Source organism: Podarcis pityusensis (assembly GCF_964106645.2).
Source record: "Podarcis pityusensis genome assembly, chromosome: 14".
Lineage (NCBI taxonomy): Eukaryota > Metazoa > Chordata > Lepidosauria > Squamata > Lacertidae > Podarcis > Podarcis pityusensis.
This window is the reverse complement of record NC_138039.1, coordinates 9675065-9701761: the sequence shown is the minus strand read 5'-3', so window position 1 is coordinate 9701761 and position 26697 is coordinate 9675065. Positions and strand designations below refer to the sequence as shown.

General features: G+C 45.4%; 1 protein-coding gene and 2 long non-coding RNA genes across 6 annotated transcripts in view; 2 read left to right on the top strand and 1 right to left on the bottom strand.

The window, feature by feature from the left end:
* Positions 1 to 9475, top strand: part of PARN (poly(A)-specific ribonuclease) — a 46589-nt gene extending 37114 nt beyond the window's left edge. The window contains exons 22-24 of the mRNA XM_080981066.1: positions 342 to 534; positions 4109 to 4293; positions 8526 to 9475. Of these exons, the coding sequence (XP_080837192.1) occupies positions 342 to 534; positions 4109 to 4293; positions 8526 to 8578 (431 nt within the window). The 3' untranslated portion in view covers positions 8579 to 9475. The remainder of the gene's footprint in view (positions 1 to 341; positions 535 to 4108; positions 4294 to 8525) is intronic.
* Positions 9476 to 9522: 47 nt separating this feature from the next.
* Positions 9523 to 26697, bottom strand: part of LOC308463116 — a 29822-nt gene continuing 12647 nt past the window's right edge. For 3 of the 4 annotated variants that reach the window (XR_013979445.1, XR_013979446.1, XR_013979447.1), the window contains one exon: positions 17885 to 18882. This is a non-coding gene — a long non-coding RNA (uncharacterized lncRNA). Of the gene's footprint in view, positions 9977 to 17866; positions 18883 to 26697 lie in introns of those variants that run through there. The other variant, XR_013979448.1, reaches the window with a different exon arrangement.
* Positions 20241 to 24488, top strand: LOC308463152. Its single transcript, XR_013979492.1, has 2 exons — positions 20241 to 21769; positions 21848 to 24488. It is a non-coding gene; the product is annotated as an uncharacterized lncRNA (long non-coding RNA).

Genomic DNA, 26697 nt, shown 5'->3' with positions numbered 1-26697 from the left:
GAAACAATCTAAATACAGTTGTACCTTGGTTGTTGAACGCCCTGGAACTCAGACGTTTTGGCTCCCGAATGCCACAAACCCGGAAGTGATTGTTCCAGTATGCAAACATTCTTTTGGACCCTGAATGTCCGACGGGGCTTACATGGCTTCTGATTGGCTGCTGGAGCTTCCTGCAGCCAATCAGAAGCCGCGATTTGGTTTTGGAAGTCGAACGGACTTCTAGAACGGATTCCGTTCGACTTCCAAGGTACGGCTGTAAATAGAATGTGGCTGGCGAATAGCGATTTCTCCTGGCTCCAGTTTGCTTCGGTGTTAACTAGCTGTCCCGTTGCATCCTGCAGCCGTAAACACCAGCAAGTACGCCGAAAGCTACAGAATCCAGACCTACGCAGAATACGTGGAGAAGAAGCACGAGGAGAAGAGGCAGGGCAAGAGGAAATGGACGGAAGATGGTTGGAAGGAGATGGAGGGAAAGCGGCTGAAAACACAGGCCGCTCCATACGTGCTTCAAAACCGGTACTACAACCCGAACAGGTGAGAGGCACTTTTTTCTTTTATATATATATATATATATATATTTATTGATTTTAACATATAAATTATAAAATGTACCACAAAACTTATCACTTATACAATCTTTTTAGACTTCCATCAACACCTCTGATGATCCACCATTTTAACTACTTCTTATGCATTTCTTAAGTTTATATTGCCTTTACATCTCTTAACAAATCATCCTTCCCCTTATCCATTTTTGCAATACTTCCAATAATACTCCTCAGAAAACTTCTTGCAAACCTACAAACGTCATCTGATCTTCACAAATACTTTTTAAATAATCCGTAAATTTACTCCAGTCTTCCGTGAATTTCTGGTTGCGCCGGTTTCGAATCCTTCCTGTTAGTTTATCTAGTTCTGCATAGTCCATTAACTTCATCCTCCATTCTTCAATCATCAAGAGGCACTTTTTTCACTGCCTGCGCCTTTAAAAGACAGGTGAGAGTGAATCACTTTTCCATGCATTTCGAAGATACCTAGGTATTCCCATTTGTAAGATTCACACCCGCCCTTTGGCATGGAGGGTAGGACTCGAACCCGTGGCTTTCAAGTTACAAGAAAGGAGATTCCGACTAAGCAGCAGGGAGAGCTTTCTGGCAGTAAGAGCTGTTTGATTCCCCCCGGAGGTGGCGAGTTCTCCTTCTTTGGAGGATTTTGGAGGATAGATGGCCATCTATCATGGGCTCTTTAGCTGAGATTCTCCTGTGGTTTCACTTAGATGATCCATTCTATGATAAGGTCCCAGGGCAGATTACAACAATGTTATAAAAACAGATACAGCCGTTGCAGTTATAAAACGGGTCAAACCGTTTCATGTGGAGCAAGAGAGGCGGGTTCCCCGAAGCAAAATGCCTAAGCTGATGTCCGGCGCTGAGGGCCTTCTGGCGGTTCCCTCCCTGCGAGAAATGAGGTTACCGGGAACCAGGCAGAGGGCCTTCTCGGTGGTGGTGCCCTCCCATCAGATGTCAAGGAAATAAACAACTATCTGACTTTTAGAAGACATCTGAAGGCAGCCCTGTTTAGGGAAGTTTTTAATGTTTGAAGTTTTATTCTGTTTTTAATGTTCTGTTGATAGCTGCCCAGAGTGGCTGGGGAAACCCAGCCAGATGGGCAGGGTAGAAATTTATTACTATTATTATTATTATTATTATTATTATTATTATTATTATTATTACAGTGGTACCTCAGGTTACATACGCTTCAGGGTACATACGCTTCAGGTTACAGACTCCGCTAACCCAGAAATATTACCTCGGGTTAAGAACTTTGCTTCAGGATGAGAACAGAAATTGTGTGGTGGCAGTGGGAGGCCCCATTAGCGAAAGTGGTGCTTCAGGTTAAGAACAGTTTCAGGTTAAGAACAGACCTCCGGAACGAATTAATATATTTTTTTTTAATGATATTTATTGAGAATTTTAAGATTGCAAAGAAACAAAGGAAAAAAAGAAGGAAAAAACAAGTAACAATTAAACAATACAAATCGATAAAAATCAAAGTCAAAAAGCAAAACACATAATACATCAAAATCAAAAAGCAAAAATAAACAAAAAAGTTTAAAAACAGATCCAGTATTCCCAAATCCTTAACTGTCATTACCTTATTTCATCGACCTCCTCACACCTCCCTTTTTTGTATTCTAGTTGTTAATTATCTCAGCAAATCCTTTCCATCTTTCATAATATTCTGTCATTAAATTACCTTAATCTATTTTAACCTTATCTTACCATAAGAAACCCTAAAACTTAAAACTTAAATCTTATTTATACCAATTTCTCATAACCATAACATATTCTTACATAATTCTTTTTAACATTTCTGCTAAAGCCAAATAATTTCGTTCCAACATTTTTCTAATACTCATTAATTTTACAAAACTTTCCTAAATAAGTTTTTAAAACTTTCTTCCAATCTTCATCCAACGTCTCTTCCTCCTGGTCTCTGGTTTTGTCAGTCCTTTCTATCCCATCCATCTAGTTCATCAACCTGGCAACCTTATGTCCGAGGCCCTTAAATCTCTTCCATGTCCCTTCCGCAGGTCTTCTTCATATTTATACCTGTACTTTACTTTGTCTTCTGCTCCTTTCACTCGTGGAGACTCCAGCTTGTCGATATTTTTGTCCCTTCTTGACAGATCAGCCCCTTTTCCATAGTCAACACTGAACTCCATATGGTATTTAAAAGCATGTTTCAAGGTCCCTCCAAAGTTAAGGGCCCCTACAACTCCGAACTCCTCCCGGCCCAAAGCCAGACTTGAAAGGTCAAAACATCCCTGCATAGGGGGGTCTATCCAGCTCCCCATCTCCAAGCCAAACAAAACTCTGTCTCTCCAAATCTGGCTTTTTCCAGGTTCATTCGTCAAATCCAACAACTCATGTTCCTGCTGGGCCACAGCGGAACGAATTAAATTCTTAACCCGAGGTACCACTGTATAGCTGTAAGGATAAAGGGGTGTGTCTTCAGCACTCAGTGGAAGCTGTCCAATGAAGAGGCTTGACACACCTCTGCAGGGGCGGGGTTTCTGCAGATTCCCCGCAGAGGAATGTTCTATCCTGAGCTGCCACCTCCCAAAATTCCAGGGGTGTCAGAACTACCAAGAGGTCCCCCTTTGCTAGTCTTGATACCCAAGACGGCCTGTAGGGAAGGATGCAACCTTTCAGATATCCGAGACCTGAGCCATTTAAGGCTTTAAACACTTAATGTGAGCACCTTGAACAAAGCCTTTGAATGAACCAGCAACCAGCGTGGCTGTTTTGGAACAAAGGTCATGTGAACATTCTCCTGTTTTATTTATTTCACAAAGCTTGATTGTAGGGAGAGAAAAATCCTCAGAGCCAGTGCATTGACTTCATCCCATCTTGTTCAATTGGTAATTCTGTGCAAGAATCACTGATTTTATTTTAAACATTTTCATCCCATTCTTCATCTGAAAGGGCTCCCAGAATGGCTTAGAAATATGTCCTTACATGACATGTAAGGAAAAAGGATTTAGGGAGAAATATAAAAATCTGCTGGAAAGGAAAACTGCTATCTCCTGTCAAGGCTATTACACTTAAGAGAGTTAATATGGATAGACAGTGGGCACCTAAAAGGGAATTGCTGTACTTTACGGGGGCGGGGGGACCACCCAAACTGAAATCAATGGAAAATATAAGGAACCATGTTACAGTTTTAAACATACGTTTAAAGAAGACTGGAAAACATCTATTGAATATATGGGAAATAATTGTGTATAGCTGAAAACGCTGGCAGCATTCAGATAAATTCAACAGTGTAAATAACTTTTGGTATAATGGAATACTGAATGGTATCGTTTTTGTAAAATATGCAGGGATTTATGGTATGTAAAATGCAAAATGGAAAGAGAAGAAGGGAAATAAGTCGGTATTTTAAGGATGTAAAATGAGTATTTTAAATTGTAAAACAGAAAATTTAATTATATATATATATAACAAAACAGAAGGAAAAGGGATTTGGGTGTTGGGGGAGGAGGCGGCAAAAGCAGACTTCTGCATGAGAACCTGAGAATGTCCTCTTTTCTTTCCCTCCCCAGTTTTTCAGCTACCAGCACCGTGGGGAAGAGAAGCATGAGCCCCATTCAAGAGGAGAGTGGCTGCGACGACGTGGAAGAGAGCGAAATGCAGGAGGATGTCCCAGACTCCTTTGCGGAGCCCTTGGAAGAGGGGAAGAAAAAAGCCAAGAAGTTCAAGAAAGCCAAAAGGGAACATGCCCCAGCAGGTAAGTGGAATACGTAGGTGTGTTGATAAATCAGCAAGTCTGGTGCCACAGAGAGCTTGATTGAGCTCTGCATGGATTTAGGTTTAGTGGGTGGTGCTTGTGGGGTGAGTTTGGCTCTGCCGGTTTGGTAGGGCTGGATGGGGGGGAAAAAAAACACACTGGTGCTAGAGCTGCTTCTTAGTCTGCCGCAGCATTTGACAGCTCTGCATTTGTGGCCGGCCGCTACAATAAGCCAGCATCAGTAATTTAGCAAAGGCACAAGTTTTTTGTTGTTGTTGAGTCGTGTCCGACTCTTCGTGACCCCATGGACCAGAGCACGCCAGGCACTCCTATCTCCCATTGCCTCCCGCAGTTTAGTCAAACTCATGCTGGTAGCTTTGAGAACACTGTCCAACCATCTCATCCTCTATCGTCCCCTTCTCCTTGTGCCCTCCACCTTTCCCAACATCAGGGTCTTTTCCAGGGAGTCTTCTCTTCTCATGAGGTGGCCAAAGTATTGGCGCCTCAGCTTCAGGATCTGTCCTTCCAGTGAGCACTCAGGGCTGATTTCCTTCAGAATGGATAGGTTCGATCTTCTTGCAGTCCATGGGACTCTCAAGAGTCTCCTCCAGCACCATAATTCAAAAGCATCAATTCTTTGGTGATCAGCCTTCTTTATGGTCCAGCTTTATTGTTAAAGTAAAGGCACAAGTTACCTTTACTTAATTCTAGTGTCAGACTAGGCCAGTGTTAGTTAACACAAAACAGGGTTAGGGTACAGCAGGATTCTACTTGGCAAAGGTTTGATTTGTGGCAGCTGGGTAGCTCAGTTGGTAGAGCACGAGGGTCGTGGGTTCGAGCCCCAGGTTAGGCGAAAGATTCCTGCATTGCAGGGGGTTGGACTAAATGACCCTCGTGGTCCCTTCCAGCTCTCCGATTCGATGATTTTTTGAGCAGTGATGCTGGTATCTTGTGTCAGCCCTCCAGCACTTCTGCTCACAACTCAGCACTGCCAAGCTGCTTCTCTCTTTTTTTTTAACTGCATCTTAATTTATCTTAGGTCTCACATCATTCTTGAAGCTACTACTGAAGTTAATCAAATGCTGCGACAGAATTTAAGCTACTATAATTCTTTTTCAAATATATTTTAAAGACTTTCCATTTAGATACAAACACTTGTTTTGGTTTGTTCTTTATTTTTTCAGAGAAACTGTCTAGTTCCGCATATTCAATCAATCTTTGAATCCATTCCTGCATAGATGGAAGTTTATCAGATTTCCAAATTGCAGCAATTAGGACTCTTGCTGCCACTGTAGCATATAAAAAGATGTCCTTTATTTTTTAAGGGAAGTTCAAATCCGTAATTCCCAGAAGGTAAGCTTCTGGTTTTTTATTGAAAAAGATTTTTAACAGTTTTTGTAATTCTAAATGGATGTCCTCCCAAAACACCTCAATTTTCTTGCATTGCCACCACATATGGTAGAAAGTGCCTGATTTTTCTCCACATCTCCAGCAGTCACCTAGGACACCTTTGTGCTTCTCATTATGCACAAGCAAACTGCAATTAAATGGGAGAATAATTCAAGCTGTCCACATGTGACTGAATAGCAGGCCTCTTTGTCCCGAAGGGCTTGTAAACGTCTCGATTATTGCACTCTGCTCCATGTGAGGCTACCGTTGCACCACATCCGGAAGCTCCAGCTGCTACAAAATGCTGGAACTAGACTATTGATGGGAACAGGATATTGCCAGCACATAACCCAGGAGTTTACAAGCTTGGTGGCCAGATATTACGAGGCCAGGTTCAGGTTCCTGTATTTATTGACAAGGCCCTTAGCAAGTTGGAGCCAGCTGATCCCTTATATCCCTGCCTGGTCACTAAGATATTGGGACAGTCTCCCATGGCTCAGATGTGCAGCTCATATTGACTAGAAGCCATGCATTCACCATAGTGACCCTTGCCTGACCGAGATTAGATGGGCTCTGAGCTTCAGGCACATGATAATGACTTCCTTACTCCAGGTAGTGTTTGGAATAACTGTTTTATGATGAGTTTTAACGGTTTTATTTTCCGTGTGGTTTATTTCTATGTACACCGCTTTAAAAACGCTAATGACCAAGTGGTTGTATTATTATTATTTTTTTAAATGATACTTATTAAAATTTCAAAGAATACAAGAATTACACAAAAACAAAAAATAAAAATACAAAAAAATACAAAATACAGCAAGAAGAATAAAAAAAAAAACCCTTATTAAGGTATAACAAAGAAATGAAAAATAAAAAGAAACATACAAAATAAAAACAGTTAAAAACACATTAATTTTCCATAGCGTATCTTCCTTACACTTATTTCCCCGGACCTCCTCGTACCTCCCTTTTTTGTATTCCAGTTCAGTTTGTTAGTTCAGCAAATTCTTACCATTAAGCTTTTACCCATTTGTAAACCTTTTTTCATATCTCTTAAAGCATTACAGCTGGAAACCACTTAGTTTCTATCCAACATCCTTCTAAGATTCATTAATTTTACAATATTTCTGTAAATAGTCTTTAAATTTCTTCCAATCTTCTTTCACCGACTCTTCTCCCTGCTCTCGGATTCTGCCAGTCATTTCTGGACCAAGTGGTTGTATTAGTGCTTGAAACTACAGCTCCTCAGTTATTTGAGCAGTCATCCCCACACACTAAGTTCTTGAATGCTGTCGCAGGCTGAGAAGCAATTCCAACACTGGTGTGTTTTCCTTCCCTCCAGGCCTGTCAAACTGGCAAAGCCAAGCCTGCCTTCTTACTACTTACAACCACCCTCCTCCTCCTTAGTCTCAGGGTTGCCTCCTGTATGACTCTGCAGGGAGGATGACGGAGACCAAACTAGGATTCGGTGGTTCTGCCTATTGTTGGCTCTAGCGCCACCTCCTGTTGGCCTCCCTGTCTTCTGCTCTACCAGTCCCACTCAGCCATTTGCTGGGAGTTGTAGCCCAAATACCAGGAGGGCAGCAGGTTTGGAAAGGCTGCTTTTAGTTACGGAAGCTCTGCATAGCTGCCCTGCGTGCCCCAAGTCGCCCTTGACTATAAGACTCATTTTTACACCCAAAGGGCAGCGGCCATGACAGCCACAGCCAACCTCGGTCCGTAACGTCACTGTGCCGCTTTGTGGCTAAATGCGGCCCTGACACCCTTCCAAATTACGTTGTTTGAGACCCAGCTTTATTTATTTATTTATTTATTTATTTAAAGATTGATTGATTGATTGGGTCTATATATCACCTGCTCGCCAAGACTCCCAAAGCAGCTTGCAATGTAAGCACTAAAACAAATACAGTGGCACCTTGGTTTTCAAACGTCTCTGTTGACAAACATTTCGGAACCCGGACACCGTAAACCCGGAAGTAAATGCTTCCGTTTTCGAACGGCTTCCCCTGAGTTTTTCTCAATTTTCCCAGTTAAATTTGCAAACCGCCCTTTGCACCTTGGTTTTCAAACGTTTCAGAAGTCGAACGGTCTTCCGGAACGGATTACGTTCAAAAACCGAGGTGCCACTTGTTATCTTATAACACGAAGACTTGGCAGAGCCTTCTGAGGGTCCATGAGCTCCCTGGCCTTGGTCCTTACTCGGGATCCCTGCCCAGGCATGAGCAGAGTCTGCTCTTCCGCTTTGACACACGAGACCATAGAATTGCCATTGGAAGGGACCATGAGGATCATCTAGACCAGCGGTTCTCAACCTGTGGGTCCCCAGATGTTGTTGGACTACAACTCCCATCATCCCTGGGCCAGCATGGTGTAGTGGTTAAGAGCGGTGGACTCGTAATCTGGTGAACCAGGTTCGCTTTCCCGCTCCTCCACATGCAGCTGCTGGGTGACCTTGGGCTAGTCACACTTCTCTGAAGTCTCTCAACCCCACTCACTTCACAGAGTGTTTGTTGTGGGGGAGGAAGGGAAAAGGAGAATGTTAGCCGCTTTGAGACTCCTTCGGGTAGTGATAAAGCGGGATATCAAATCCAAACTCTTCTCTTCTTCTTCTTCTCTGGTCTTGCTAGCTAGGGGTGCTGGGAGTTGTAGTTCAACAACATCTGGGGACCCACAGGTTGAGAAAGGCTGATCTAGTCCAACTCCCAGCAGTACAGGAATCTTTTGCCCAACTCAGGACTCGAACTTGACAACCATGAGATTAAGAATCTCGTGCTCTTGCCAGCTCAGCTATCCCAGCTGTTAGGATGCTCTCCATAACCACTGCGTCATGTGCTTTCCTCCAGAAGACCTCCAGGCCCAGCCCACCCAACTTTTCGACGTTCCAGACACGTGGTAGCATCCGGCTACGACACCAGCGCGAAGCAGACGAATCTGCAGCCCCTCGCACCTCGGTCGGGCTGCCCTTTATTTTAAAACGAAGTGGGGGGGGGGCGTTTATATAATATACACGAATAAAAAGCAAGATGTCTCTCAGCAATCAGTTTAAATTTTTTTAATTAAAGAAAACCCTACGGAACAATCATCGCTGCCGCCACTCCCCCACCTTTGTACATGTGTGCGTGTAACACGTCGGTTTTGTTGCTTAACCTGAAATCTTACTTTTTGCTCGTCGTAAATGTTAGAAGACTGAGTGTTTGGTATTGATCACCTTTAAACGGCATGTACCCTGTGAAATTCGCAAAAAGAAGAACCTGTGTGTGTTGTAACTTTGCTCCGCTGCTCCATCAAGGGGGGGGCGGGGGGCGGTTTATACGCAAGTTGTCTTTGGTCCAGATTTTCACCTGTTGTTGCAACTTGGCCAGTAACAAAATGCTTTCAGCCACTTGACTCCCTTTCATTCCTCTCTTTCTAGGATCTGTACCCCCACCCACCCCTTTTCCTCCCCCAGCCCCTTAAATTAACATCCTTTGTCTTGTCTTTTTTTTTAGGGGGGGGGCCCCACTATTTTCCTCAACCTCACCTTTCATTTGGGAAGTATTTGAGTGTTATATAGAGGTGGGAGGGGGGGTCATCCTTTTCCTGCTCCCTTTTCCCCTTAACTTTGTGGGTTGTACAAATGGAAACCTGCGACATTAACCAGCCTTAGTTTAAAATACGAAACAACAGATCTGCTTTGGTAGGTTTCATAAACTTGGTTTGATATTTAACATTTTTGTATCATGGAAATGAGAATATGGGGGGCGGGGAATGTATTTCCATAAAGTGAAAATTAAAGATTTTTTTTTTCTTAGGACTTTGGTCTCTCTGTGTGTGCTTTTAAAAAACCATTTTGAATCAGAATCAGAGGAACCTTTTATTTGCATCAGCCACTAGCCATAGCAATAAAATAAGAATACAATGTACTGAATCATAGAATCATAGAGTTGGAAGAGACCACAAGGGCCATCGAGTCCAACCCCCTGCCAAGCAGGAAACACCATCAGAGCACTCCTGACATATGGTTGTCAAGCCTCTGCTTAAAGACCTCCAAAGAAGGAGACTCCACCACACTCCTTGGCAGCAAATTCCACTGGCGAACAGCTCTTACTGTCAGGAAGTTCTTCCTAATGTTTAGGTGGAATCTTCTTTCTTGTAGTTTGGATCCATTGCTCCGTGTCCGCTTCTCTGGAGCAGCAGAAAACAACCTTTCTCCCTCCTCTATGTGACATCCTTTTATATATTTGAACATGGCTATCATATCACCCCTTAACCTCCTCTTCTCCAGGCTAAACATGCCCAGCTCCCTTAGCCGTTCCTAAGGAAGATAGAAGTAAAAACCTAACTATACAAAATACATTCTGCAGGTTTACAAAAAACAATGTTCTTGTTCCCCCCCACCTTGCACAAAAAAACCAAACAATTTTAGAGTTAATAAGGATCGTAGCACAAGCTGTAGAGGAGGGAACAGGTTTTCCCAGCCAGATTTTTTTTTTAAAAAAAGTTCCAGTTGCTTGTTGATCAATGAGAGCAACCTCAGATGAAGACTGTGCTGAATCTTTTCTATCATCCATTTGCCTTGTTCAAATCATGGGTTTGAGAAAGAGCCCTGCGACATAGGCTCACACTATTCATGGCCACTTGGAAGGGGACTGAGCCGCCGGGAGTGACAGCAGAAGGCTGGGGAACCCTGAGCTTCCAGAGGTTGTTGGACTCCCAACTCCCATCAGCCCCAACCAACATGGCCTATGGTATGATGGGAAATCGTAGCCAATGAAGGGCCAAACATCCCCAGCCCTGCACTTATGCCTCTCCACAGTCTCTGCAACATGGAGCCCACCAACTGTTACTGGACTCCATGGTGATGGGCTGGGCTGCTGGGAGCTGGAATCTGGCAGCATCCAGAGAGGCATTAGGTGGGATCCCCCCCACTCTTCCAAAACGTGCTGCCATCGAGCTTCTTGTGCTTGCCGATCAGAAGGTTGGCAGTTCGAATCCCCATGACGGGGTGAGCTCCCGTTGCTCTGTCCCAGCTCCTGCCAACCTAGCAGTTCTAAAGCACGCAAGTGCAAGTAGATAAATTGGTACCGCTGCGGCGGGAAGCTAAACAGCGTTTCCGTGCGCTCTGGTTTCCGTCACAGTGTCCCGTTGCGCCAGAAGCGGTTTAGTCCTGCTGGCCACATGACCTGGAAAGCTGTCTGCAGACAAGCGCTGGCTCCCTCGGCCTGAAAGCGAGTTGAGTGCCGCACCCCATAGCCACCTTTGACTGGACTTGACCATCCAGGGGTCCTTTACCTTTTCCTTTACATGCTTACAGCAGCGTCATACCACTTCAAACCACCATGATTTCCCACCAGAGAATCCTGGGCACTGTAGTTTTAAGGTGCTAAAAGTTGTCAGGAGAGCTACGGTTCCCAGAGTTCCCTGGGAAGAAGGGCTGATTTGTTAAAACCACCATGGAAAACGTAACTCTGGGAGATGAAGGCGGCTCTCCTAAGAACTCTCAACACCCTTAACAGCTCCCAGGATTGTTTGGGGAGGACTATTCAAAGCCGTGTGACACTGCTTTAAAGGTGTTGCGCAGACGGGGCCTAGGTCTCTCAATAGCAAGCCCATAGTCACCTTTAACTGGACTTAACCGTCCAGGGATCCTTTACCTTTTTTCTTTTTTTCTTTTGTTGCCATATAATGACCAGATCCATCTTGCAAACCTTTTATACCCAGCAAGCTGGGAAAGGAGCGAAGTTCAGCAGCAGAGGTTCCAGGTTCAATCTGTCGCCAGGTAGGATTGAGAAGCTCCTTCCTGAACCCCTGGACAGCTGCTACTTGTCATAGAATTGTAGAGTTGGAAGGGGGGGGGTCCCCAGGATCATCTGTTTATTAATAATATTATGAGGATTGCATTTATAAAAAGATAAGAGCAAAGGGGGGAAGTGAGTGAGAATGAACAAAAATACAGTGGTGCCTCGCAAGACAAAATTAATTTGTTCCGCGAGTTTTTTCGTCTAGCGAATTTTTCGTCTTGCGGAGCACGGTGTCGGAAAAGTTTTGGAAAAGCTTCAAAAATCACCAAAAACCTCAAAAAAGGCTACCACACCGCGTTCTATGAGTTGCTCCTCGAAGTCAAGTCGCAACTGTATTAACGGTGTTAAGAAAAAGGAAACAAACTTGCAAAAAACGCAAGACATTTTCGTCTTGCGAAGCAAGCCCATAGGGAAATTTGTCTTGCGAAGCAGCTCAAAAACCGCAAAACCCTTTCGTCTAGCGAGTTTTTCGTCTTGCGAGGCATTCGTCTTGCGGGGCACCTCTGTAATAATACTGTTCTATTGCCCTACATTTATACAGATGTGTATATTCTTGTCCAAATACACAATTGTCAATAAGCTAATATAGTCTGTGGAGACTTATTCCAAATACCATTGAAGTAGCTTCATATGTTACCAATGGTAGCTTACAGCTTGAACTTTAATCCATTCCATTTATCTGTTGACGGTATCGTAATCTGTTGAAGGTCTTCCTAATATTTCGGCGGAATCTCTTTCCTCAATGCAGACACAACTGGAAGGACTAAGAGACACAACACCGCAATAATAAGACAAACAGTGGGTCATTGCTTGTGGCCTTTGTCGTGGTTTTCAGGAAATCCTTGCTTACCGCCGCCGAACGCTGCGCTCTCTTTGTGAGCCGTAACAAAGGCAAATTGCTCGGCTCCCCTGCTCTCCCCGCCCCTGGGCAGCGAGAGAATAAATATGGAATTTGCTTGCATATTTGTTCTACAAAGCTTCTGGCCTCGGCTGGCTCTCGGCGTCTGCCAGATGAGCAGATGTTTTGGCTGTAGAGGATCCCACCGCAAACTGCGCGGCTCCTTGCTGCAAAGGCGGTTTTGTTTAAGCGAAGACAGAAGTGTCCTTGTGTAGGCCGACAGCTCTGGCTCCAGGCTATAACCAAAGTGATGTTCCGTTCCCCGCACACACACCCCAAAACAGAAGCATTGCTCTCCAGCTGCAGCACTGGCCCAGGCACTTGGGCATCCGGGACACAGTTTTCCATACCCTAAAAAAAGTAGAGAGTCTGGCCGCACAGCCCAAAAGTACTGCAAGAAGTTAGGGGGCTTTTGGAGCCCACCAGAACAGCTAGACATCAAGTTAAAAAAAGGTAAAGGGACCCCTGACCATTAGGTCCAGTCGTGGCTGACTCTGGGGTTGCAGCTCATCTCGCTTTATTGGCCAAGGGAGCCGGCGTACAGTTTCCGAGTCATGTGGCCAGCATGACTAAGCCACTTCTGGCGAACCAGAGCAGCGCACAGAAACGCCGTTTACCTTCCCGCCGGAGCAGTACCTATTTATCTACTTGCACTTTGACGTGCTTTTGAACTGCTAGGTTGGCAGGAGCAGGGACCGAGCAACGGGAGCTCACCCCGTTGTGGGGATTCGGACAACCACCTTCTGATCGGCAAGTCCTAGGCTCTGTAGTTTAACCCACAGCGCCACCCGCGTCCCTAGACATCAAGTACATCATGGCAATGTTGAGAATCTTTTTCCAGGCCAGGGGCTGGCATAGACTGGTTGGGTACAGAGGAATAGTGGGAGGAACCAGCTGAGGAACCCCTAAGGCAGCGATTCTCAACCTGTGGGTCCCCAGATGTTGTTGAACTACAACTCCCATCACCCCTAGCTAGCAAGGCCAGAGCTCAGGGATGATGGGAGTTGTAGTCCAACAACATCTGGGGACCCACAGGTTGAGAACCACTGCCCTAAGAAGGCTCAGAGCCCAGGGATTGGGAGTGGGATGACAATGAGTGGTCAGAGGGAGAAAAGAGAGAGAACCCAGGGAAGAGCGAGGTGTCAGAAGCTGAAGGGGGAATGGGTCTCAGTGAGCGGGGAGAGCCTGTGGCAGAGAGCAGTCCAGAATCCGAGGCAGAAGCGGAGGCTGGAGAGGAGCAGGGCCAAGAGGCAGAGATTAGGCAGGCTGCTAAAGAAGTCAATGGGTCTCCCCCTTCTGCGGCAACCAGCTTCCCTCCCTGCCAGTCTTCCAGAACCAGAAGAGGTAAAGAAGGCGGAGCAAAGACAGTCAAGGCCAGGGGCGGAGCCTGAGAACACCGCTGGCATCCATCTCTCGACCAAGTCAAACTGCTGCCAATACTTATCTTTTAGGTATTGCATGTACACAGTTCCAGCCCATGCTTAAGGCAACCATTTGGCATGCGGCAAGAATGGTTTATTAAGCAGCGGCCCGAATTGGAAGCGTTTATCCGCCGCCGCCCGCATTCCGCAGAGCGGAGGAGCTAATTTACGTTAGTAATTACGAGTGCTGAACAGAACAGGACAGTTAATTAGAAGATGATCGGGCGATGCTGAAACCAGTCAAGAGGCAGAACAAGCTGAAGCAGATGGCATTTATTTTATTTTATTTTTGGAAGAACGTGAGAAGAGCCTGCTGGATCAGGCCAAACAGGGGGGCCTCATCCTGTTCTTAACAGTGGCCAACAAGATTGCCCCCTAGGGAAGCCCACAAGCAGGGCCTGAGTCCTCAAAGTGGATTCAGAACAAGCATAGACTGAGCTATCCAGAAAGATGGCCTGTCTTATCACGTGTGTTTACTACTCTGGGCTCCGTTGGGAAGGCGGCGGGGATATGAATGTAATTAATATTGTTACTGTTATCATTTTATTTTCGTATTATCATTTAATAGAATAGTATCCTGTGCTTCTAAGCTGCGCCAGGGATGCGAATGTGGAACTGAAGCGGTGCGGTGCAAAGTTTAGAAGCAAACAAGCAAGGCCGCTGGGCCCTTCCAAACTGTGCCCAAATCCTCAGTGTGCACCAGTTTCTTATCACTCTTGTTTACTGCCGATTAGGGTGAAAATATTTCCCTTTTCAACAATGCCATTAGCGGTGAATGAAATGGGAGTGGGGGAGAGAGGGAGGCTCGGGAAAGCCAGCCAAAGCAAAGTCTGAAGTCTGCCTTGTTATTTGTGCTATGTAGCCACTATAAAATGCAGCTGCTAAAATGGGAGCAAGGCAACCTCCAGAAGTCACTGGACTCCAACTCCCATCAGCACTCTCTGTTGGCCATGCTGGGCTGGGATGGATGGGAGCTGGGGTTCACCAAGATGTGGATGCACACGGTTGAAGAACACAACCCTGGACTCCCTAGATAAGGCATAGGCAAACTCGGCCTATCCAGATGTTTTCGGACTACAACTCCCATGATCCCAAGCTAACAGGACTAGTGGTCAGGGATGATGGGAATTGTACTCCCAAAATATCTGGAGGGCCGAGTTTGCCTATGCCTGCCCTAGATGGTGGGCAAGGCTGATTTACAAGTCTGAAGGTCCCTCCAGACTAGGGCTGGGCGATATAATGTTAAATCGTCCCAAACCAGTTTGAAGTCCACAGCATGATATTGGTTTCAAAATTTTTGACTTGGCGATATATCCCAACTCATGATATGTTTCCATGTGTGTGCTATGCAAAAACCAGAATGGGGGGGGAAACCGTTAAGCCAACTACTGTCTCTACATAGCTCCATCCTTATTTCAGACATCATGATATATCGGTATATAAGGATGTTTAGCTGGTGATATATCACAATATTGAAAACCAGTTCTCACCCAGCCCTTTCTACTCCAGACTGGTGTGTGCATGTGTCCTGCAACATGTCAAAGATGCAATAATAGTGTATTAATGGTAATTTTTGGGACACGGGTGGTGCTGTGGGTTAAACCACAGAGCCTAGGACTTGCTGATCAGAAGATTGGCGGTTCGAATCCCCACGACAGGGTGAGCTCCCGTTGCTCGGTCCCTGCTCCTGCCAACCTAGCAGTTCGAAAGCACGTCAAAGTGCAAGTAGATAAATAGGTACCGCTCCGGCGGGAAGGTAAATGGCGTTTCCGTGGGCTGCTCTGGTTCGCCAGAAGCGGCTTAGTCCTGCTGGCCACATGACCCGGAAGCTGTATGCCGGCTCCCTTGGCCAATAAAGCGAGATGAGCGCCACAACCCCAGAGTTGGCCACGACTGGACCTAATGGTCAGGGGTCCCTTTACCTTTAATGGTAAATTTATTCTGGGCTGTCTATGCATCTTCTAGGCATTATTGCTTCTTCTTCAATGTTCCCCCCAACATTTCTGTTCTTCTGCTGTCGGGGGCAGCTTTGCACTGCAGCACAACAAAAAAAGACACAAGCAGTTTCCCCTAATGCAAATGCTATTTTCACTGACGCATGCATGTCTATTTACACTTTCCCCAAAATATTTGCATCCTCATAAACATTCTCTGGCTGTAGAGCTGCACTGCAAAATTTGTGTGACTTTCAAAGGATGGCTCGTCTTTAAATCAGAACAGAATTGAATTCCTTGCCCCACCATCCTTTCAAAGCTTTGCATGGCTTCAGTGCAGATTCCCGTGCCAAGGTAAAGGCAGTGCCAGATTTACATATAAGCTAAACAAGCTATAGCTTAGGGCCCCTCTCCCTTAAAAAGGTAAAGGTACCCCTGCCGTACGGGCCAGTCGTGACCGACTCTAGGGTTGCGCGCTCATCTCACTCAAGAGGCCAGGAGCCAGCGCTGTCCGCAGACACTTCCGGGTCACGTGGCCAGCGTGACGAAGCTGCTCTGGCGAGCCAGCACCAGCGTAGCACACAGAAACGCTGGTTACCTTCCTGCTATAAAGCGGTACCTATTTATCTACTTGCACTTAAGGGTGCTTTCGAACTGCTAGGTGGGCAGGAGCTGGGACCGAACGACGGGAGTTCACCCCGCCGCAGGGATTCGAACCGCCAACCTTACGATCAGCAAGTCCTAGGCACTGAGGTTTTACCCACAGCGCCACCTGCGTCCCTCCCTCTCCCTTGGAGGCCCCCAAAAAATTTAAAGGGGGAAAAACTGGATGTACATTCCCAAAATAGAAGATAAAAAGGAAATAAAATAAAACCTACATACAGCAACAGTGTTTTGTGTTTTGTAGGCTCCTATGATACAAGTCATGGGCCCTGCCTGCTAGCCTGCTCCCTAAAATATCACTGGTTTGCTCTTTTCTATATATAGGGTGCCTACATTCTGCACGGACTGCTTGTATGACAAACCATGCAAATGGCTTTAGATACCTATTAGGTCCATAAATTACCATATAGCATATATTCAACACAAAAAACATTTGTTGTTGACAAAGGACAGCTGGACATATAAAGGGCCCCAGTACTTTCAGTAGCTTAGGGCCTCATCAGACCTAAATCCAGCCCTGGGTCAGGGTCAAAGCCATCGCTCTGCCACTTTAACTTCTAGCTCCGCAAACCAGGGCCACTATGCCCCCAGTGGACTGCCCACTAGGAAATGCAGCCTTCAGGCTGGGAAAGCTTCCTTAGCCCTGCTGTACATATTACCGTATTGGCCTGAATATAAGCCACACTATTTTCCCAAATTCCGACCGTGAAAAGTTAAAGTGCGACTTAAATTCGCGACCTTACAAAAATGGGCTTTTACGATATCGCTGCTGAAACATGCAGTAAAACGGAACAAAAAAATGTTTTATTGCCGATTTGCAAGCTTGAGACTGTTTAACCCACTTGCGGGTCCTCTCTGGTACCTGTAGGATTTTCTTATACGTTTGCCATTTAAAGGTGTGAGTGCCTGCGGAATTGTAGCAACTGAATAGCAATTTGCAATTTTAGCAATTGTAACTTTTTGGGTAGTCTTCCCCCCCCAATAGTTTTGAAAGGTGTGGCTTATTTGTGGGTGTGGCTTATATTTGGGCCAATACGGTACTTACTACAAAGAATGGAGGTAGATGGAGGTAGAAACTGTCTCTCATGCCTTGTTACGCTGCCATTTCTACGGGGATATAAGCTCAGTATTTATTACACCCGCTATGCAAAAATCTCCAAATGAATCCAAACTTCAATGTCTAAAATCCCCGGTAGAGGACAAGGATCACGTTAGGGGTAGCCAAATTCTGTGCGATTGCCATAAAACTTAGGGAACAAGCTGCGCTATCATAATGATTAAGGCCTTAAATGATAATTTTAGGTTATATTTTAGTGACTAAGTTTTAATTTATATTTTTTTTAACTGTTGCTATATCTGTTTTGTCCCTGTTACACCTAATTGCAAATTCAAATGTATCCCTATCGTGTTTTATGACTTCCTTGATATTGTATGTGAGCTGGAACTGGTCTGGGACCGAAATAATAAACTCATTCATACGGTACTCACTACAAAGAAAGTCCCGGCTTGTTCGATGGCGTTTATTCCCAGCCTGGTATGCCCAGGCCTGCCGTCAGGTTCGGAGCAAAACGCATCAGGTATTTTGGCCTGCAGTCAGCTCAGCTCTCGGCTATGGCAAGGCTCCCAGACCGCTTGGGCTGTTGCCCTGTGTTTGCTTCCTAATGGGTTTCAAAGATCAAGAGCGCTTGGAGCATTTGCTAAGCCATTTACCTGCTTTTCCCCAAGGGTGCCATCACCCAGAAACTCCCAGGGCAGGGCGTTCCTGAATGCGCCAAACAGCAGCAAAGATGAATGCGCCAGGCATTTAGACAATGCCTGCATTCCACAGGACCTTCCCCGAGCATTTGGCATTTCAGACTATGCTCAGTTTCCTTCATGGCTGGGTCACAACACACGCCGCTGCGGGAAACAGTGCATGCGGCTGCCACTTTTGTGAAGTGATGTAAACAAAAATCTGCCCTTTTCCACTTATGGGGTATCCAAGAGCCCATATAGAGTCCTTACATAGGTTCCCTATTGGTAGGAGAAAATAACAGGCCAACCAGAGAATATTGAGAAGCAAAGCAGCTAGTAAGCCTGATCTTTATTGATCTGTTGCAACAGGATCCTCACTCACCACACGCAGGAGGGGGGGAGGAACCCAGAACAATGGTGTGCAAGCCCTTATATAGAAATTTTAAATTCCCTGTCCTGGAGCTGAAGACCACCCCTCCATACATCATACATACATCACAGAAAAGGCGGTCTACAGCAGAAATCTGAGTGTGTTGTTTATCTCCTCTGACAGGTTACCTGTTAATGCTCACTTGATTGGATACCCTGGGGAGCCTGGCCAGTCTTTTGTAGCAACCAGCAGATACAGCACATGGTTGATTTAAGCACTGATCACAGCAAAAGGAGCCACTGGCAACTGGTTGCTCTGGCAAGCGGTCAGAATCCTGCTCAGATTCTAACATAAGCTGGCGATGTTCAGGGTATTTATTCCAAAGAGATGAATCACTGAGCTGCAAGAAAGAAGACGAAAACACAAGTCATTGGCGCTTTTATCTAGATTTTTTAAAAAAGAAGAAGAAGAAAGAACACATTTTTTAAAAGAGATTATTTTCAGCCCTTCACTGGATATTCAGGAAATTGCTGCACCTTCCAGAGTATTAATCACACACTGGTGGGGTGCCAAAGATGTGAGGCAGGAATGCTGAGCAAACCAACCCAAGCTGAGGAATTCTGGAATGGGTTTGTAGGGGAAAGGGAAGAGGAAGGTCTGGGAGGATTAAACTCTCCTGCTCCTTCCAGCTGGGATCAGTTCCCCTCTCCAGAGAGAACCAACCTACTGAAGGCCATTAATCATTATGGCCTGACATCTCCCAGTCCTCAAGTCTAGAGCGAGGGAGATAAGACTTGTCTTCCACCTCCCCAGATGTCTTCAGGGCCATTCAGTTGCCCGTCACAATCTGCAGGCTGCCAGCGTCCTTCTGAGCTTTCCAATGGGGAGATAGATAGATAGATAGATAGATAGATAGATAGATAGATAGAGATAGATAGATAGATAGATAGATATAGATAGATAGATAATTTTTTAATTTTTTTTACTCAAGAAAATCACCATTTTATAGTTCAAATCAGGGAAAATAAATACAGTAAATGGACAAAAGTACAAAGAACATGCATTACACGGGGAAAGGAAAGGAAGCCACGATCGGAGGTGGTAACAACGAAACTGACCAATCACCGTGCTAAATTCCAACCCCTACTTCACACATTAAACGCTCACTTCTGTCCAAGACTCAGGAAACACCGTGACAGGAAATGAGGCCGCCATTGGGGTGGCAACAGAACTGACAATTCACCATGCTAGAGAAGAAACTATTAAAAAAAAAGTTTCTTCTCCCGTTAAGATTCACAACACTGGAGCCTTGTTCTCTGGCTTCCAAAGGCTAAACTACAGGTAACATTGCTGTTTTGCTATTAGCATGCAATCAGAATTGGGACATCTGTGAAAGACAGAGAAGGCTGCTGCTGTTTTTAAACCCTCTCCTCATAGAATCATAGAGTTGGAAGAGACCACAAGGGCCATCGAGTCCAACCCCCTGCCAAGCAGAAAACACCATCAGAGCACTCCTGACATATGGTTGTCAAGCCTCTGCTTAAAGACCTCCAAAGAAGGAGACTCCACCACACTCCTTGGCAGCAAATTCCACTGTCGAACAGCTCTTACTGTCAGGAAGTTCTTCCTAATGTTTAGGTGGAATCTTCTTTCTTGTAGTTTGGATCCATTGCTCCGTGTCCGCTTCTCTGGAGCAGCAGAAAACAACCTTTCTCCTTCCTCTATGTGACATCCTTTTATATATTTGAACATGGCTATCATATCACCCCTTAACCTCCTCTTCGCCAGGCTAAACATGCCCAGCTCCCTTAGCCGTTCCTCATAAGGCATCGTTTCCAGGCCTTTGACCATTTTGGTTGCCCTCCTCTGGACACGTTCCAGTTTGTCGGTGTCCTTCTTGAACTGTGGTGCCCAGAACTGGACACAGTACTCCAGGTGAGGTCTGACCAGAGCAGAATACAGTGGCACTATTACTTCCCTTGATCTAGATGCTATACTCCTATTGATGCAGCCCAGAATTGCATTGGCTTTTTTAGCTGCCGCGTCACACTGTTGGCTCATATCAAGTTTGTGGTCAACCAAGACTCCTAGATCCTTTTCACATGTACTGCTCTCAAGCCAGGTGTCCCCCATCTTGTATTTGTGCCTCTCATTTTTTTTGCCCAAGTGCAATACTTTACATTTCTCCCTGTTAAAATTCATCTTGTTTGTTTTGGCCCAGTTCTCTAATCTGTCAAGGTCGTTTTGAAGTGTCTGAGGCACCCCAGAAACTTCTATTTAACAAAGAATGCTGCGGCATGATTGCTGACAGGAATGAGGTCTTGTCACCATATAACACTTGTGCTCAGAGAGAGGTCAAGAAGAATCCTGAGAACTAGTCTCTTAAGGGCAGTGTTTTTTCTGGGGGTACGCAGGGGTACACATATCCCTAAACAATGGACATATATTTAAAATCTCAGCAGCATCGCCCTCCAGCTAGATGCGGACAGAGGCCCCATGGGTGGAAATACAGAACAAACTGCATCCTGTATTGAATCAATACAGGACGTAGGATTTTACACTGAAATACTGGACGGTTCTGTATTACTTAGGATGTGTGGCAACGCTATGTAACTGTTGCCCTCTCTTAACTCTGTGGACTTCGTCTGCACACCTCTGCTTGCTTGATCACTGGATAAGGAGGGCAGTCAGCAATGTAAGAATGGGTCCAAAACCTATGGAATATGCAGGAAAGGCGAAACTTACCAGAAGAATAAGAAATTAAGATAACAAACCTTTTTTTAAATAAAAGAATGGAAATGGTTTGTCGAATATTTACAAAGCAAATATTTACAGACAAATTGCAGACAGATAAAAACGTTAGCAGGATTATTGTAATAACCTGCAGTTTCGTAAGTGTGTATCCAGTGAGAATAGGGACGTCCTAAGGAAAAGTGAGATGCTGTTTTGCAGGGATTAGCCAAGTCTACAAAGCATTTTTACAGGGGAGTAATAAATCTACACACATTCACTTAAAACACACCCTTGCCACGCGCATGCACACAAGACAAGCACAGCGTATTCAAGTACTTTCTTTCTTTCTAAAGACAGATAAAGTAGACTCACTTAGAGTCAGTTCCAGCAGGGCAATGCAAGAAAGCATCCGATTTTGATTATTTATACATCTTTCTTAAAGGCACCGCCAGCAGAAACAAGAATGAAAGTCAGAGGGAAAAAATATTAAAATGCAAGGAACAGAATCAGCACAATAGCCTAAGCGGGCCTTCCCGACCCAAGATTGTCCAGTAGTTTTGGACTACAACTCCCATCAGCCCCCTACCATCCTGGCCATGTTGCCTGAGGCTGATGGGAGTTGTAGTCCAAAGCATCTGGAGGGCCTCAGTTAAAGGAGATTGGCTTGAGCAAATCAAAAGGCCTGTGCCTTTGAGTGGAAATGGCATCCGAGTTGGCACCAGGCAATCTTCCCTGGGAAAAGCATTCCCAAGTCAGGGTGCTACAACATATAAGGCCCCGTCACAAGTAGGGATGGGGGGAGAAATTCAATTCAGTTCACATTTAAAGGCAAACTTAGCAAACACACATTTTTCCAAAACAAGTAGCAAACGAAAACACCGCCATCCTTCAAAATTGGCACTTCTCCAAATTTTGCAATTCAGTTCTCCAGCCATGTAAGTAATGTGTATTTAAAAAGCCTAGAGTAAAGCCTGCATATTAAGGCATATACAGTGGTACCTCGGGTTAAGTACTTAATTCGTTCCGGAGGTCCGTTCTTAACTTGAAACTGTTCTTAACCTGAAACACCACTTTAGCTAATGGGGCCTCCTGCTGCTGCCGCGCCGCCGGAGCACGATTTCTGTTCTTATCCTGAAGCAAAGTACTTAACCCGAGGCACTACTTCTGGGTTAGCGGAGTCTGTAACCTGAAGCATATGTAACCTGAAGCGTATGTAACCCAAGGTACCACTGTACTAATGAAAACAGCATACAAAAGTTATATGTGGTGGGAAAATATGTACATTAGGCAAAACTACATACAAAAATGTGTATAATGGATAGATTTGCATTAAAATGCCGATGCAGAACAAACTGATGCAGGAATGTGTAGAACTGAGCTCGAGATTGAAAAAATAAGAAAGTGAAACCAAATTTGTGTAGATTTACTCATCTGTAAACCACACACCATATGCATCCCTCCTCATCCCAAACTATTGTGGGGAGGGGGCTGCAGAAAGGTCTTGAAGTCAGGTCCCTACCTGCAGGACTGATGCCTCCTCTACAGGTCAAATCCATCTGTTCCCAACTCTTTAATGGTCCTTAATGGTGCCCCAAATCCACCACCTTGGGGGTCTGCCTCACCTTACCTCATGGTAGAGAGCATGCAGTTAGGAAGAGTCATAACCATGCAGTGATCTTCCATCACGGCTGAAAAATGGCTCCATAAATAACACGGTCAAATATTTTAACAGCCCTTCACTAGATTAATGTACTATTGCCTTGAAATGACAACTTGAGTTTAAAATAATAGAGTGCGTGGGGGGGGGGGAGAATGCAGCTTACTTTGGGCCAAGTCAAATACCATCTGGCTCAACAACTCCCTAAATATTTGAAGCCACACCCCAGACTAGAAAAATGGGGTGGAGGGTAGGAGGAGGAGGAGAGCAAAAGCTGGTTTTCAGCCACAATATTTAGAGCTCCTGATTAATTCTGAGTCACGGAGGAATCTTGGAATCCTGGTCTCCCTCTTTCTCGTGAAACACAATCCTCAATGAGGGCCTTCTCGGTAGTGGCACCTGCCCTGTGGAACGCCCTCCCATCAGATGTCAAGGAAATAAGCAACTACAACGGTACCTCAGGTTAAGTACTTAATTCGTTCCAGAGGTCCGTTCTTAACCTGAAACTGTTCTTAACCTGAAGCACCACTTTAGCTAATGGGGCCTCCTGCTGCTGCCACGCCGCCGGAACACGATTTCTGTTCTCATCCGGAAGCAAAGTTCTTAACCCGAGGAACTATTTCTGGGTTAGCGGAGTCTGTAACCTGAAGCGTATGTAACCCGAGGTACCACTGTATCTTACTTTTAAAAGACATCTGAAGGCAGCCCCGTTTAGGGAAGTTTAGGGAATGTTGAGTGTCGTATTGTGTCTTTAACATTCGGTTGAGAGTCACCCAGAGTGGCTGGGGAAACCCAGCCAGATGGGCAGGGTATAAATAAATTATTATTATTATTATTATTATTATTATTATTATTATTATATCTTACTACATCTGAGAGATTACAGAAGGGATAGAAAGAGCCACCAGCCATTACAGAAGGGAAACTGAGGATCTTCTAGTCCAAACTCTTGAATGCAGGATTAAGCAGCTGTCCCACACAGGGATCGAACCTGCAGCCTTGGCATTATGAGTACCACGCTCTAACCAACTGAGCTATGCCAGAGCTAGGCCTAAGAGCTTCTGCATTCCCAGTGGGATTTTGGATTTAGAAGACCTTGCCCTGAGGACTAAACTCAAAAGTTGCTCCTTAGCTCTTGAAAGGTGGGGTACGGAGGGAGGAGGAAAGGCAGGCAAAACTAAATTTTTCTTCACATGGCACATACAGTGGTACCTCGGGTTAAGTACTTAATTCGTTCCGGAGGTCTGTACTTAACCTGAAACTGTTGTTAACCTGAAGCACCACTTTAGCTAATGGGGCCTCCTGCTGCTGCCGCGCTGCCGGAGCACGATTTCTATTCTCATCCTGAAGCAAAGTTCTTAACCTGAAGCGCTATTTCTGGGTTAGTGGAGTCTGTAACCTGAAGCGTCTGTAACCCGAGGTACCACTGTATAATGAAGGCGTCAGGCAAACTTCCCTAGGATTCTGGATGAGCCATTGGTCTGATCCTGCAAGCCTCTTCTGATGTTCCTGTGACAGCAAGGACCCTGCCTTGGAAGATACAATCCCAGATCTCAGTGTGTATCCTGCTCATAGCTGTCAACTTTCAGATTTGAAAATAAGGAATCAGCAGCCTCACCTGTCCCGGGGACAGTATACAGGATATCTAACAATCCGGGATAGCAGCAGGATGCAGTGGGAAACGGCGCTGGAATAAGGGAATTTCTCACCAAAAAAAGGGAAGGTTGACAGCTATGATCCTGCCACCCACAGCCCCAACAACCAGGTCCAAATTCCCTGCCGTATCTGTTTTTTTCCCCAAAGTCACCAATCAGCCCAAGATGGAGAGTGGTTATCAGGCCCCTTCCACACAGCCGCGCCTGTCAACTTAGCACACCAAAATATTTATCTGCTCACTACAGTCAAAGCACGAGGCGTTGGCATTTGGCTCGACGAGCAAGCGGTCATCGAAAGAGATCCCGGCAACTTGCCCACAACGTTGCTTTTATTTTTTTATTTTATAAAATTGTTATTCATTTTTCTTTTTCATTCATTAGATACATCTCAAATCCTTAACATTTACTATGCATTCCTTCCTCCCCTCCCCTCCAAGGCTTCTCTCAACTTCCGCTTCTGGTTTGTTTCTCCTTTCACCCACTTTGCTACCTCCTGACAGAAAAAGTTACTAATAACATAACATCAAACCTAAAAACATAAAAGTAAAAGTAAACACACCGTAATCGTTATCTTCTACACATTTTCTAATACAGATAGTGTGAATGTTTATTTAAATCCACACAACGTTGCTTTTAATTACGCTTTTCTTTCTGGGAAGGAAACCTTGCCAGCAGGTATCAACGCTTCCTAAGCTCAGGACGGGACTAACCGCCCAGGAACTCCCAGCAAAAGTCCCAGAAGCAGTCCTGTTTTGCCAAAGAAACAAATACTATGGACAAAACCCTTGTCAAACTGGGAAGGGCCATGGCCTAGCGGTCATAGAATCATAGGATTGTAGAGTTAGGAGGGATCATTCAAGTCTAACCCCCTGCAAGGCAGGAATATTCAGCTGTCCCATCGAACCCACAACCTTGGCGTTATCAGCACCATGCTCTAACCAACTGAGCTATCCGGGCAGAGCATCCGTCTTGCAGGCAGAAGGTCCCCTATGCTAAGTTATACGAAAATCCAGCACTGCTCAAGCGGTTCCCCCAAATTCAGCTGAAAACCCAACTTTGATTTGCTCCTGGCAAACAGCTGAAAGCCTGCAAATTTTGATAATGAACCTGATTTGCAATGGTGGTTGAATAATTTTGATGGCAACCGTATCTGAGTTTCTAGCACTGCTTGCAGGGCTCTATTGAATGGCCTTCTGGTGTGTGGAAAGGCGACGCAAGCAGCACTGGATGAGGCAGGTGACTCAGGTGCTGTGGGACATGTAGGGGCAGCCCGACTGCGCCCTCGGATTCACTCCGAGACCCGTCCAACGAGAAGCACACGTTCCCAAGGCTCTCCCGCTCCCGTCTCTAGCGAAACGCAACCCCATCCCTGCCAAGCCGCTCCCGGGAGGCCCCCAGTGGCGCTCGAGACGTCTTCCCGGGATTTACGACTGACTAAACCCGTTGATCAACAGGTGGTCCTCCTCGGCGGGGTTTAGGCAGGGCTAAAAATAAGGCAAAGGTAAACGTAGCTCCGTGGTCCCGCAGGTGTTTTCCTCCACACCAAGCCGTCGCAGGCTCCAGCCTTGGAGAAAAGTCGGCCGACCTGAGTCCAGCCAACCGGAAGGATACTGCAAGAGCAATAAGGATTTTTAGGGGCATTATGGTGGTGCAAAAGAAACACATCTGCCCCCAAAAGTCCCTCATTTTCCCTGCGTTGAAGAGCAATGATGGTGCTGGGTAAATAAGTTTATGTTTCACACTCGTACAAAGAGCTCCGAGTGCCAGGCGAGGTTACGATACAGTACGATAATCTTTATTGTCGTTGTCCCATACAGAACAACGAAATTGAAAAAATCTACATCAGACATTCAAAAACCAACAAGCCAGCTATCCCAGCTATCCCAGCCTGGTTAACCCCCTAAAAACTCTGATACCCCATAATTAAATACATAATAAAAAATTCTCTGTCCTCCCACCTTTTCTCTGCACAACCACCTTGTGAGGTAGGCTGAAAGAGAGAGAGTAACGGGCCTACGATGACGCAATGAACTTCATGGCTGAAAGGCGGTTTGCGCCTGGGTCTCCCAAGCTCTCGTCCGACCTCCTGACCAACCGCTACACCACAAAGTGAATCTTGGCATATATACTAACCATGTATATATTCTTAAGTTGTGGGTTTTCGGCAAGG